Source organism: Mirounga angustirostris, unplaced genomic scaffold (assembly GCF_029215605.1).
Source record: "Mirounga angustirostris isolate CCGP_5_RB_7025 unplaced genomic scaffold, mMirAng1.0.hap1 SCAF_22, whole genome shotgun sequence".
NCBI lineage: Eukaryota > Metazoa > Chordata > Mammalia > Carnivora > Phocidae > Mirounga > Mirounga angustirostris.
Window position 1 is genome coordinate 538,910 of NW_026991730.1, and position 15,605 is coordinate 554,514.

The following is a 15,605-nucleotide window of genomic DNA, read 5'->3' on the forward strand; positions in this document are numbered from 1 at the left end:
GTATTAGAAGAAACAAAAGAGAACAACACTTCCTGTTATTGTCAGTCTGTTTTGAGGCTCAAAAATAGTATATCAAAAGACTACCTTCTGCAGTGAAGCCTTGAATGACCACCTATAAGTTCTGCATACTTTCTGAATGATGTGAACATCCTTTTGTCTTCAGTTCTCAGGACTGAAAATCAAGTGAGTCTACAGCACTAGGCAGAGTACTGTAAAATGCTTGAAGCCTGAGGATTCCATAGTAACCTGAGATCACTACCATTATGATGTCACGGATCTAAGGCTCATGTCGTAACTGCCAAACTGACATACTTGTTTCCCTGATTTGGCCTGCACGTTTTGATTTTTTAAAAGTAATCTTTTTTATTTTGAGATAACTATAGATTCATATGTATCTGTAAGAAATAATACAGAGAGATTACATCAATTTTCTACAGATAGAGACTTCCAGACACTTCCATCACCACAAGGATCCTTCCTATTACCCTTTTACAACCACACAAACTTCCTTCCACCTCCCCCACCTCTTTAATCCCTGGCAATCACGAATCTGTTCTCCATGTGTATAATTTTGACATTTCAAGAATGGTATACAGAGAGGATCATATAGTATGTAACATTTTTGTGATTTGCTTTTTTCCACTGAACATAACGGGAGAGTCATCCGGATTGCCACAGGTGCTCACAGTTCATTTCTCTGTGTCTCTTAGTAGTATGCCAGGATATGGCTTTATCACAGTTTGCTTCACCACCTGCTGAAGGAATTCTGGATTGTCTGCAGGCTTGGGCGTTCACTAATAAAGCTGCTGTAAACATCTGTGTACAGGTTTTTGTGTCAGCGTCGGTCTTCTCTCCTCTGGGCTAAATGCCCAGGAGTCCAATTGCCAGGTCCTAGGGTAGCTGCTCTGTTTTGTTTTTTAAGACACTAACTGTTTTCCAGAATGGCTCTGCCATTTCACATTCTCACCAGTACTGTGGGAGTGATTCAGTTTCCCCACATCCACACTAGCATCCACACTGGCAACTAGTGTTGTCATTTTTTATTTTAGCTGTTCTGATAGCTGTGTCATGATATCTCACTGTGGATTTAACGTGCATTTCCCCAATGGTTAGTGATGCTAAACATCTATTTGCCGTGCGGACATCTTCTTCAGTGTGACGGAACCTACAGTAGTCTGTTAAAAACATTTTCCGTGGAGACGGTGTTCCCTGTCCACTAGAAAACTGACCATTTTACAGATGAGGAGGTGCTTCACGGACAGGTTAGACGCTTTCAATTCAAGCAGCTGCGACATAACATGAAGGATTCAAATCCAGCTGACTCAGGAGGTCACTCAGCTTCCTGTGAGGGCCCCCCACTCTTCTCACACGGACAGTGTCTTTCCTTTGACAACAGTGGAGGACTGAAATTTGATCCTACTAACAAAGTTCATGGTTTCCCTTATAGGCACCTCGAACAGGTATGTGAATCCCTCTCTTTTATTCCCCACTCGACTCTATGGGCCTCAAGGAAAGAGTCTATGTCTGATTTATCATTTTAATTCTCACAAACATTGGCACATTGGAGGAATTCAAAAATTCTCTTGAATGGGTGAATGAAATAGTTTTCTGGCATGGATGGATGGGGAAAAGGCATGACCTAAACTAGTCTCTCTCTCATTTACTTCATTCTTTCAACAGATAGTGTTTGAACCTGTACTAGGAGAAAGACACTTGCTAGGTCTGGGCAACAGAGAGCCAGGCCCAACTCTCACAAAACCAGGATTTAAATGGGGGGGTGGGGGGCAGAAATTAAACAAAGAGTGTCATCAATAACTGTGTAACACCAGACTCTGGAAAGTACTGCAGAGAAAAATTAAAGAGTGAGATGAGAAATTAAAAGAGGGACCTGACACCTGATTTCAGTTGTGAAGAAGTCTCCTTTGAAGAGCTCCTTTAAAATGAGCTTTAAAGAATAATTAGGGATTGATTAGAGAGAGGAGAGAAAAGAGGAAGGCAGAGGGAAGGGACAAGAAGAGAAGTGTATTGGAAGGGAAGATACATTTTTCAGCTGAAGGGACAGAATGCGAATATGTGACGTTTCAGAGACATGGAAGAGTTTGCTAGTTTGGAGATACAGGCAGAAGGTACAGGAGCATGAAATATGCCTGAAAAAGTAGGTAGAGGCAAGAGCACAAGTCCTGGTAGACCTTTTAGACTTTACTGAGGCCTCTCATCTTAAAACCAAACTAGCACAGAAGTGACATGTAGATAGTGGCCTTCAGACTTTTCACCACTTTTATTTTTTTTAAGATTTTATTTATTTATTTGGGTGGGGGGTAGCAGAGGGAGAGGGACAAGCACAAACAGTGCTGAGAGTGGAGCCTGACCTGGGGCTCGATCTCACAGCCCTGAGATCATGACCTGAACCAAGATCACGACCTGAGCCGAGATCAAGAGTCAGAAGCTTAACCGACTGAGCCACCCAGATGCCCCTTCTCACCACTTTTAAAGGGACAAGTGCTAGTCTGGACATGTTTGATTGTATTAGAACCATGGAGGCTCATGGGGCAACACTTTCTGGCCTCCCATCAAGCATCTGTCAACAGTTATTTAATGTAAAAATGTAGGCAAACTTATCTCTGCACCTTCCCCAACTCCCAGATTATGTCCCATTTCTCTGCCTCTCCCTTCAGAGAGGTTAGAGATTTAGAGACCAGGAAAACTCTCCTTCTAGAATCTAGTATCTGCTTATCAATACTGATATGCATCAGTCTCACTTGGGGGAGTTTTCAGGCACTCCCTCTCTAACCCCCAGAGGTTCTGATTCATCAGATCCAGAAAACCTGTATTTTGAAAAATTTTTTGAGTGATTCTTGTATGTAACCAGGATTGTGAGTTACTAATCTTCAGGAATTAATTGAGAAAGATGTAGTGTTCTGATTCTATCTTCCCCTTGTAGTAAAGCCAAGGAGAGAAAAGTTTTCTTAGAAAGATAAAGGGAGCTTTCCTTAGTCATGTAATAGTTACATTTACAGTAATAGCTAAAGCTTAATTTCTTCTAAAATACCATTGCTACTTATTTTAATTTGATGAATGAGCTCTAAATAGAATCACAGTGATAGGGTTTGTTTTCATCTATTTCATTGAACACTTAACTTTTCACCCTAAATATCAAATAGAAGAGATAGTATAAGGTAATCCTATGCCCATAATACCAATATTTTTAAGCATGTTGCAAAGACAAGACTATTTAAAAATTTTTTTTGAAGATTTTATTTATTTGAGAGAGAAGTGAGAGAGAGAGAGAGAGCATGAGCAGGGAGGGGGGTCGGGGGGAGGGGGAGAAGCAGACTCCCCTATGAGCAGGGAGCCCGATGTGGGGCTTGATCCCAGGACCCTGAGATCACGACCTGAGCCGAAGGCAGATGCTTAACTGAATGAGCCATGCAGGTGCCCCTAGACTATTTTCTTAATTCAATTTCTTTCTTTTAATTTTTTTATATTTATTTTATTTCAATTCCAGTATAATTAAGTGTTATTATTAGTTTCAGGTGTACAATATAGTGATTCGATAATTCTATACATTACTCAGTGCTCATCATGATAAGTGTACTCTTAATCCCCATCACCTACCATCCATCCCCCCACCCACCTTCCTTCTGATAACTATCAGTTTGTTTTCTATAGCTAAGAGTCTGTCTTTTGGTTTATCTCTTTTTTATTTGTTTTGTTTCTTAAATTCCACATATAAGTGAAATCATATGGTATTTGTCTTTCTCTGACTTATTTCACTTAGCATTATACCCTCTAAATCCATCCATGTTGTTGCAAATGGCAAGATTTCATCTTTTTTATTGCTGAATAATATTCCATTGTGTGTGTGTGTGTGTGTGTGTGTATATCACATCTTCTTCATCCATTCATCTATCAGTGGACACTTGGGCTTGCTCCATAATTTGGCTACTGTAAATAATGTTGCAACAAACATAGGGGTGCATATATGTTTTTAAATTAGTGTTTTTCTCTTTTTAAAGATTTTATTTATTTATTTATTTATTTATTTATTTATTTATTTATTTATTTGAGAATGAGAGAGGGTGAGCAGACAGGTGGGGGCAGGGGCAGAGGAAGAGGGAGAGGGAATCTCAAGCAGACTCTGTGCTAAGCACAGAACCCAATGTGGGGTTCGACCCCATGATCCCGAGATTATGACCTGAGCTGAAACCATGTGCTAGATGCTTAACCGACTGAGCCACCCAGACACCCCACAAATTAGTGTTTTTCTATTTGGGGGGTAAATACTCAGTTATGGATCATATAGCAACTCTATCTTTAATTTTTTGAGGAACCTCCATATTGTTTTCCACAGGGGGCTGCACCAGTTGGCGTTCCCACCAACAGTGCACAAGAGTTCCTTTTTCTCCACAATCTTGCCAAAACCTGTTGTTTCTTGTGTTGTTGATTTTAGCCATTTGGACAGGTATGAGGTGATAGCTCATTGTGGTTTTCATTTGCATTTCCCTGATGATGAGTGATTTGAGCATCTTTTCGTGTCTGTTGGCCATCTGTGTCTTCTTTGGAGAAATGTCTGTTGATGTCTTCCGCCTATTTTTAAATTGGATCATTTGGTTTTTTGGTGTTGAGTTGTATAAGCTCTTTATATATTTTGGATACTAACCTTTTATATCATTTGCAAATATCTTCTCCCATTCAGTAACTTGTCCTCTCGTTTTATTGGTGGTTTTCTTTGCTGTGCAGAAGCCTTTTATTTTGATGTAGTCCCAATAATTTATTTTTGCTTTTGTCTCCCTTGCCTCAGGGGACATATCTAGGAAGATGTTGTTACAACCAGTGTCTGAGAAATTACTATCTGTGCTCTCTGCTCGGACTTTTTTGGTTTCAAGTCTTACATTTAGGTCTTTAATCCATTTTGAATTTTATTTTTGTGTATAGTGTAAGAGAGTGGTCCAGTTTCATTCTTTTGGATGTACCTGTCCAGTTTTCCCAACACCAGTTTTTGAAGAGACTATCTTTTCCCCATTGTATATTCTTGCCTCCCTGCTTGTACATAAAATCATGGGTTTATTTCTGGATTCTCTATTCTGTTCCGTTGATCTATTCTCTACTTTTCCGTCAGTACCATACTGTTTGGATTATTACAGCTTTGTGATATACCCTGAAATCTGGGATTGTGATACCTCCAATTTTGTTCTTTCTCAAGATTGCTTTGGCTATTTGGGGCCTTTTGTGGTACCATACATATTTTAGAATTATTTGTTCTAGTTCTGTGAAAAATGCTATTGGTGTTTTGATAGGGATTGCATTAAATCTGTAGATCATTTTGGGTATGGGACATTTTAAAATATTTGTTCTTCCATCAATAAGAATAGAATATTTTTCCATTCATGTTGTCTTCAATTTTTTTCATCAGTGTTTTATAGTTTTCAGAATATAGGTCTTTCACTTCCTTGTTTAAGCTTATTCCTAGATAGTTTATTATTTTTGGTATAATTGTGAATGGGACTGTTTCTTAATTTCTCTTTCTGCTTCTTCATTAGTGTATAAAAATGCAGATTTCTGTATATTGATTTTGTATCCTGTGATTTTCCTGAACGCATTTATCAGTTCTAGTCTATTTTTGGTGGAGTCTGGAGGGTTTTCTGTATATATAGTATCATGTCACTTGCAAATAGTGAAAGTTTTACTTCTTCCTTACCCATTTGGATGCCACTTATTTCTTTTTCTTGTCTTATTCCCGGGGCTAGGACTTCCAGTACTATGTTGAATACAAGTAGTGAGAATGGACACCCCTGTCTTGCTCTTGATCTTGGGGAAAAGCTTTTAGTTTTTCACCATTGAGTATGATTTTAGCTGTAGGTTTTTATATGGTCTTTATTATATTGAAATATGTTCCCTCTAAATCTACTTCGTTGAGAGTTTTTATCATGAATGGATATTGTACTTTGTCAAATGCTTTTCTGCATCTATTAAAATAATCATGTGCTTTTTATCCTTTCTCTTGTTGACGTGATGTATGATGTTAATTGATTTGTGAATACTGAATCACGTTTGCATCCTAGGAATAAATCCCACTTGATCACGGTGAATGATTTTTTAATGTATTGTTGGATTTGGTTGGCTATTATTTTGTTGAGGATTTTTGCATCTGTGTTCATCAGAGATATTGGCCTGTAGTTCTCTCTTTTTGAAAAAAGATTTTATTTATTTGCGATAGAGCAAGAGTGAGAGAGCGAGAGCGCACAAGCAGGGGGAGTGGGAGAGGGAGAAGCAGGCTCCCCGCTGAGCCAGGAGCCCGATGGGGGACTCGATCCCAGGACTCTGGGATCATGACCAGAGCTGAAGGCAGACGCTTAACTGACTGAGCCACCCAGCCGTCCTCTTTTTTTTTTTAAGTGTCTTTACCTGGTTTTGGTTTCAGGGTAATGCTGGCCTCACAGAATGAATTTGTGATTTTGGAAGCTTTCCTTCTAACTCTTCTTTAAATGTTCGGTAAAATCCACCTGTGAAGCCATCTGCTCCTGGACTTTTGTTTGTTGGGAGTTTTCTGATTACTGATTCAATTTCATTCCTGGTAATCAGTCTGTTCAAGTTTTCTATTTCTTCCTGATTCAGTTTTGGGAGGTTATATGTTTCTAGGGATTTATCATTTCTTCTAGGTTGTTCAATTTGTTTGCATACAATTTTTCATAATATTCTTATAATCCTTCATATTTCTGTGGTGTTGGTTGTCCTTTCTCCTCTTTCCCTTCTGATTTTGTTTATTTGAGTCCTCTCTCTCTCTCTCTCTCTCTCCTTTATGAGTCTGGCTAAAGGTTTATCAATTTGGTTGATCTTTTCAAAGAACCAGCTCCTGGTTTCATTGATCTGCTCTATTGGTTTTTTTTTAGTTTCTATTTCATTTATTTCTGCTCTAATCTTTATTATTTTCTTCCTTCTTTAGGTTTTGGGTTTTGTTTGTTCTTTTTCTAGCTTCTGTAGGTGTAAGTTTAGGTTGTTTCTTCAATGTTTTTCTTGCTTCTTGAGGTAGGCCTTGATTGCTATAAACTTGCCTCATAGAACAGCTTTTGCTGGATTCCAAAGTTTTTGGACCATGGTGTTTTCATTTTCATTTGTCTCCATGTATTTTTTAATTTCTTCTCTGATTTATTCCCTTACAATTTTAAATCTTTGATTAAATGTGTATATTGGAAAACATTATGTAGTGTCGAGAGCATGAGCTCTGGAATCCAATTACCTAGTTTTAATCCTTCCTTATGATTTACTACCTACATGACACTGGGTAAACCAGTTATACTTCTAAAGCCTCAATGTCCTTATCTGCAAAATCAAAATGATGATAAAAGCATCTGCTTCATAGGGTTGTTGTGAGAATTAAATGAGATCATACTGCAGAAATGTTAGTATGGTACCTAACAGATTAATCCTTCAAATAATTTAGTTATGCTTACAGGAGACAATGAGACTTTTTATTCAAAAATAGCAACAATATAATGGGTATTCCCCCCATGAATAAAGACAGGGAGAGAGAACAGGTAGTAATGCCAATTGAGTAACTACAAATTGCCAAGTTCTTTGCCAGGCAGTTTATGGACATCATCTCATTTGCTTGCAGCAGATTTGTGAGGTAAGAATCATTATTTCCATTTTATAGATGGAGAAACTGAAGCTCAATAAAGTGAAGTAACTGAGAACCACATACCAAATAATCTGCAGAGTCAAGTTTGTCTAATTTCAAAGTCATATAGTTTTTCCTCACCTAAACAATGTTTTCCTTCTGGAGGAGGAAAGAAAATATATTTTAAGCCACATCCCATTTAGGTTGGCTCCCAAATTATTTAACTGACACATATGTGAGTGTTTTCATCAGCTGTCAGTGTTTGCCTATGGTGCCCCTATCCCACTCAGTCTCTCCTCCCTGAAATGGCTGGTTGAGGAACACTTAGCCACTGCTGGTACCATGTCCTAACTCTCAGTCAGGAAGTTTGCATCAGCTCCCAAGATGGACAGGAGACTCCTGTTATTTTACGGAGCCAGATCTGAGGTTTTAGACAGGCAGGGAGTAGGAGGAGTCAGGACTGGGAAAGTCGAATGATTCCCCTCCTGATGTCTAGTGGTTCACATCGCTAAGATAGATACCAGGCTGTGAATTGTGCCTCCTCAGCTGATCCCCATTCTGGATCAGTATCCCTATGAGTAATTTCTCTCCTGATTCTGGCACTCTGGACTTTCTACTACCACTGATGGGTTTTTATCTCTATAGAGGGGAAAAAAGGGATGCCCAGGCCTTGGCTGCGAGTGCTCACTCCACTACCCTTTGCTGCCCTCTACTGACCATACCTGGAAAGTACATTTAACCTTTCAGGCCCTTGGCCCAAATAGATACTACAGTGAGTGAAACCAGGCACACAAAATTTGAGGTGCACCAAAAAACTAAGTAAATAAGATATGATATTTTAATTTTAATATAGTATTTTAAAAAGTCAATTTGCAAAAAATACATGGTGAACAAAATATCTAAATGTACCCTAAAACAGTACTACTAGCTTATATGTACACAGAACCTGCCATCCATCTTTTCATTCAAGAAAGAGGTCTAATACTGCAGTGGCAAATCATGCTATCAATACTGGTCAACCTTTTTCATCACTCACATATATGGGGGGAAAAAACCCAGAAAATTTAGAGTAAGTGAAAAACAAAAATGAGGAGGTCTAAGTGGAACAGATATTGTAACAGTCGAATCCTAAAGAAAACAAGTAAGAGAACAGGGAAAAAAAAAAAAAAAACTGATTAAGAAAACAAAACCAACTAACATCTTCAGAGTCAAGAAGCCAAAGAATGGGTGGCTATAAAATAAGAACAAAGAAAAAGATTTTTTGGAAATTAAAGATATCATCGACCAAATTAAATGTACTAGAAAGTCTTGAAGATTGAGTTTAAGGAATCCCACTTGACTTTGACACTTGGAACATTCATCTTTCAGTTTTAATGACATAAGATTACCCTTTCTTTCTCAGTAAGTAGAGCTATTTGGTCCTTCGGTAAGGAGTAATTTAATCATTGGAATAATGGAAATGCTATTTTAATTTGTAGAATCAACGTATAAACAAAACTTGGAAGACAACAACTGTAAAAGAATCTGACTAATACTAACATTGATAATATAAAAAAAATGGAAGTCTGAATATTAAGGCAGCAGAGACGTGGAAGAGATAATGTCACAGATCTTTTTCACCTATTTATTTATATAGCAAAAAATCAAGATACACTGTCTAAAATTGATGTAACAAAATACAGACGTAAGCATACTCTTTAAAATGGTAATAACCAGAAAAACCAAAACAATGTAACTGGAAAATGTAGAAGCAGATGGATAAAAGAAATAAGTTTCTCATCTTTCAATAGATGCTATTTCAAGTTCATAAAACAAGAAATGAAAGTATTAACATAGGTTTCAGAGGTATTGTGATAACCACCAGCAGAACAGAAAATATTTAAAAATAGGGAGCTGGAAATGAGGAGTTGGGGAACAGGTTCAGGCAGGGAATTTACTTTTCATTTGGTACCACTCTGTACTGCTTGTTTTTTAAAATGTGTGTATGTATTAATTTTACACTATAAAAGTTAAAAAAAAAAACAAACCCTCTTTGCAGCTGCAGCTCTTGGCATCATTTCCTTCCCAGCTGCAGTCTCTTTCCTTACACCAGTGGTCAGATCCTACTGAGACAGGAAGGAGTAAGAGAGAAAAGAAAAGTTTCTGCCCTTAATTTAAGTGTCTTGGAATCTTTTTTATTTGTTTGTGCTTGTGTTCTGTCTTTTCAAATGGCGCCACTCTTTGGAATACTAACTTTTGACCACTTTCATCTGTGATGTCTAGAATCTTCTTAAAGTCTTGCTAAACTTTGGTATCCTTCTGTTCCTTCTTGACAAAGAGTAATCCTGACTCATTGGCTCTTACTGCGACCGTGGTATTTTATTTTCTTAGAATCTTGGTTCTGGTCAACTACTTCCTAGCCAGGTCCAACTCAGCCTGCCTAGGTAGGAATGAAAAGTCTATGGAAGAGTGATGACAATTACTACTATCAGAACAAGTAAGACGTGGCATATTTGTAAGTTAAACATAGTGCTAAGGGAGCAGGGTGACGTTCATTACCCCATTCCTCATGCACTGACAGAGGAGAATGTGTTTCACTCCACTGTTCTGGAGAGAACACACTCGGAGGAATTTGGGAGTAGACGTTTTCTCTAGACCACAATCTTGCACCAAAGTGCCAAAAGCATGGGACACGAGACACAAGGAAATGAAACCAGAATATCTAAATTTTCGAAGAAGGCAATAATGTCTCAGGGTCACTCTCTAAATTTGAGAAACAAGGCAGAGGATCATAGGGGAAGGGAGAGAAAAATGAAACAAGATGAAACCAGATGGAGACAAACCATAAGAGACTCTCAATCTCAGGAAATAAACTGAGGGTTGCTGGAGTGGTGGGGGGGTGGGAGGGATGACGTGGCTGGGTGATAGACATTGGGGCGGGTATGTGCTATGGTGAGCGCTGTGAATTGTGGAAGACTGATGAATCACAGACCTGTACCCCTGAAACAAACAATACGTTATATGTTAATAGAAAGAAAAAAAAAGAAAAGAAAAGGTCACTCCCTGACAGTAGGCAATATATATGGGAGATAACTACACACGAGTCACCAAAACAAAACAGTAACAACAACAAACACAAAGAAATACACACACATATTAAACATAAACCGTTGTGGAAGCACAACAGTTGCTGGGCGCTGTGTGCTCAGTGAATACGGACTCACAGGCTGTGGACTCAAGGCGGGTGCCTCTGGCTGGCTTGCCGTGGGACTGAAACCCAACAGTTCCCAGGTCCTCGCTGTCTCCAATAGAGGGAGCACTAAGTTACCTGCCACGCCATTACCTATTCACTTAATTGGGGGACCACAGTTTTGTTTGTGACAACTTTTTTTTTTTTTTTAAGATTTTATTTATTTATTTGAGAGAGAAAATGAAAGAGAGAGAGAACATGAGACGGGGGAGGGTCAGAGGGAGAAGCAGACTCCCTGCCGAGCAGGGAGCCCAATGCGGGACTCGATCCCGGGACTCCAGGATCATGACCTGAGCCGAAGGCAGTCGCTTAACCAACTGAGCCACCCAGGCGCCCCTGTTTGTGACAACTTCTATAGGGGAGATGCAGTTTCTTTGGTGACTGCTGACCCCTTGGAGACTAGAACTAATTCGAGGTTCGAACCAACTTTGAAGAGGCTGAAGAAGCTACGCCCATTCCTGTGAAATCCCCGGACACCGCTACAGCTACCGGAACCCAGGCTCTGCGTAAAAGCCTCTGGCTGACACTGAGCCAACTGTATACGATTGAGAATGAAGGCACTTGGACTTTAATTTCTATGGGCTTTTGTGAGGGGATTTAGTTTGGGGGGAAGTGGAGTCATAAACAAAGAGTGTCCTAGTGTTCAAATCTGGGACATTTTCATGTGGATACAGTCTCTGTGCTCATTTCATCAAAGTCTGGTGAGCCCCTTTGGACAACATGACTGGACGTAATTAGTGATACGAAATGGAACGGCGAGTTAACTTTCAGCCTAGGGCGCTGCATGGCGTTCTACCGGACTCATGGGGCCGGAGTCTTTTGTGGGCAGAAAGCAAGATGCCCTTCAGCAGTTCCCGAAGGACTCTGTGGGGAGGAGGCGAGTTCAGGCGTGTGTGAGCGCAGCAGTAGCGGGAGCAGGCGCGGCTCCGCTAAGGGGACTGCTGCCCTGGCTCCCTTCGGAGGCTGGAGCACCATGGGCTACGACACTGCTTCGCAGCCTTCCATCATGAGTGCGCGGCCTTCTTCCCTTGTCTACATTTGCATCATCCATACAAAATACTGATCGGTTTTTCTTTAAATATTCAGAGTGGACTGTAGAATCTTCGCTCATGGTAACGTGTTAGAACATGTTATACGTTTTTCTGAATACAGACTAAAATACATAGCTACTAAAATTAAAAAAAAAATGCCCGTGAGCATGCTACCTAAAGCAACTCACAGGACGCCTGTGGAACGCACAGTGTAATACACTAAAAAGCTTAAAAAGCTGGCAAATATTCAACGAGAGGGATGCATGCTACTCCACTCTCCGGGTCTCCACTCCAATCCTGATGACAGAAGGTGGTGTTGGGCAGAGATTTGGGGCCCCTCTCTCCACTTTCTCTCTCACACCATCCCAAGCAACAGAGAAAAGACCTTTCTAAGACTTATAGGAGTTCGAGTCAAGTGCTTTCTTATTGTGCCCTTGGCGTTCAGGACGCAGGGCTTCTTGCTCCCACGTTGGAGTGGGCTTGCGCGAGGATGCCTGCAGTTGCCTGGCCATTCCCGGCTCATTTCTGGAGGTGTAGTAGCAAACCCTGTTTCTGCTTGAGATCTAAGCCTCACTCTACCCAGCTTTGCTAGGGAACCCCATGATTTGGATGATAACATACATCTCAATCGCCTTCTGTCTCCTCTTTCTCACTCGTTCAAATTCCAACACAGCATGTAGTTACAAAAACAAGTGAAAGAATGAGAGAAGAAACTGTTGATGGAAGAAGATGCATGCAGCTATCGTACAGCAAAATACTGTGTGTATATAAACATCTAATGATCGCTTGTTATGAAAAAGTGTTTTTTAAAAAATTAATGAAACTTGATACTCAAATACTGTTGAGTTCTCCTTCCCCAACTTGGGGTTAGAGTCATGTAGCAGTCTAGTCTTTTTGGCTGAGTCTGTGCACACTGGGGCAGGGGCACCCTCCTTTGTTCCCTAGTCTCTGAGAAGCAATGAGATATACTAGAAAGAATATTGGCCTTGGGGTCGGGCCTGGGGACAGATTCTGGATGTTTGAAGTTGGGCAAATTACCTAGGCTCCCTGAATCTCAGGCTTTACGTGTGTAAAATGGCAACAATAACCCTCCTAGGGTTGTTGTGAGGATTAAAGGAAATGAGTGTGAGTCAGTGAGACTGCCATTCAGAAAGAAATTCACATCCATGTCTAGGTATCCACTGGGCATGTCCATATCTAGATAGCTTTTAAAGAGGTTTGACATCTTTCCCCTGCATGGAAGTGGAGCCTGAGCGGTCGTGCTTATATTCAGAGGCCTTTTTCAGCACAGATAAAATGCCAAAACAATAAAGATTTTGATAGGATGTGTACCTTTGTGCAAACAAGCTTACACAACAAAATGGTGCAGATAAACGCAGATGACAATGGACTTTATACAAATAAATGAAATTATGTTTCTCTAGTATAAAAATAGATCAAATGGTAAGAGCACAAAAATAGGTGAAATGGTAACATAAACTGACTTGTGTAATCAGAGGGTCAACTCTTGACATTTTTCTCTCTAGGCCTTTTCTAATAGTTTTGTTGCTAAGGCTACAGTGTTTTTGCCAGATTGGAACAGCATTGTCCACTCTAATGAAGCTTAAGTAGCTTTCCCAACTAGATTTTTTTTAATAAGCATCAGTTAATACTGCTGGCTTTCAAAGCCATGTTCGTGATGAATGGAAAGATCTTTAAAGATCTGTTCTTAGAAAATGTAGCTCATAAAATTTGGAATTTAGCAGCATTTCTATTCCATAGTTATTCCAACACAAATTTTTATCACGGTTACACTGAACAAAATAACTTAAAATCTAATTTCACATATGTAATTAAAAAAAGAATAAGAAATTATTATTTACAACTTTAGCCAAAAATTAATTCCCTAAAGAGTAACTGAGGTTACTTAACGAACAATTCTTTTGACTAGTGGGTCAAGTGTCTCACAACTGCTCACAAATGCACACTTGATTTATTCTTTGCACAATATGGATAAGTTACAGGAAGTCATCTGAGGAAAGTGTAAATACAAATGCACCCAAAGAAACGTAGAGTTTTGTAAAGCGGAGTAAATGAAAACCAGTTTGCTCTGGACACTCAATTGCTAAGAGGATGTCAAAGGTAAGAGCCATTAGGAAACGGGTGAAGAAACACTCCTTTTGATGTGCTTGCTGAGGAGCCAGATGAGCTTCCTTGGTCATGGACAGAAGAGACCATCTAAACTCTAAAAAATGTAGTGCAGTTTGCATGCCCGCTGATTCCGCAATTCTACTTGTGCACTAAAGCATGAGAATTAAATTAAATAATTCATGTGAAGTGCTTAGCCAATTACAGATGCTGTATTTCCTTCCTTGGATGTCTATATTTTTGTAGCCAGAAATCCCACTATTGATTTCCAATAAGAAAAGCTGAATATTACAGCCTTTAAAGTCAAAAGTTCACCTTAATTTGAATATTGCAGCATTAGTGACATCTGGTGGAAAATGAGTTACAATGTGGCATTATAGCTATTCTGATCTTTCCTGTCTAATAATAATATTATCACTTTCATCACATTTTCACATACCCCTTTCCCCAACTCCATGGGAGGAGTATACTTCCCTGCCCCACTGAAGTTTGGCTCAGCCACAAGACTTGGCCAAAATCAGTGGAATGTGGGCAAAAATGTCAGTGTCAAAGTTTGGAAACTAAGCTTTAAAAGTCCTGGCTAGCTATTGCCCCTTCAATGGTAGAATGAAACATGTGACCTGCAGATTTGCATGAAATAAAACAAGCACCCCAGATAATCCACAGACTTACAGGGAAAAAAAATGCTTACGGTTATTCTATGGTTGTTTGCTATGAAGCAAAAGCCAACTAAAACATGAGATCGTTATACCTCTGTGTAAAATTCCCATCAAGGCTTGACTTCTCTGTCCAATTGATGACACTGGGAGAAGAGTCCTGAAGACCGGGTGTGGTTCAGTCCCATCTGGGGCTCTGTTTCAGACCTCGACAGGCCCAATCGGAATATGTTGTTTTCATTCCTGTACCTACGGTAAGCAAAACCGAGTCAGAGTCCAGGCCAGGCCTATCAGAGGCCTATCAGACTCTCTTGGAATCTTGGCTTCTCTGTTTAACATGGTATGGAAGTCACGCACGTTTTGTTTTTGTTTTTTTTTTTCCTTCCAAATCTTTATTTAAATTCTACTTCATTAACATATACTGTAATATTAGTTTCAGGAGAATTTAGTGATTCATCACTTACACGTAACACCCAGTACTCATCGGTCATTCACAATTCTTGAACCTGTTGGTTTAAATAGCTCCCTCCTAAGGTGAGCTTCAGGTATAGGAAAGAAGGCAGGACAAGTTTAGTTGGAGCCATAGGCCAAAGCTTTTCCAATTGAGCTTTACCAACAAAGCTCATAGCTTTGTATTTGTATTTCTTAAATGATACATAATCTATAAGGGGGGGAAATTAGCAATGTTAGAAATCACAAATTAAAAGTGATAATATTAGGGTCATTTAATTTGGTAAATAAAAACACAAATGACAGAAATTTAAGTATTACCAATGATATATTAAGAAAGTTGCTACCAGTGAGCTTTTGTGGGGGAAGAACCACATTATTTCCGGCCATTTAGCAGAGGCATTGTGTTTCCTAAAGCAGTTACTGCTTTCTGAAAAGAATTTCAAACTTTTGTCCCAAAAGTAGTTCCAGAATTTTCAACTCTCTCCATATTT

General features: G+C 39.4%; 1 protein-coding gene across 4 annotated transcripts in view; it reads right to left on the reverse strand.

Moving 5' to 3' along the window:
* The window catches only part of LOC135363124 (mitotic spindle assembly checkpoint protein MAD2A), a 31,896-nt gene that overhangs the window by 1,247 nt on the left and 15,044 nt on the right, over positions 1–15,605 (reverse strand). The window contains exons 6-7 of one of the 4 annotated variants that reach the window (XR_010408819.1): positions 14,757–14,910; positions 2,058–9,723 (exon numbers count right to left, since the gene is read on the reverse strand). Coding sequence is in view for 1 of the 4 variants with exons in the window: in XM_064583813.1 (XP_064439883.1) it covers positions 14,840–14,910 (71 nt within the window). In the remaining 3 variants the exon portion in view is untranslated. Of the gene's footprint in view, positions 1–2,057; positions 10,598–13,518; positions 14,911–15,605 lie in introns of those variants that run through there. The other 3 variants (XR_010408818.1, XR_010408817.1, XM_064583813.1) reach the window with 3 other exon arrangements.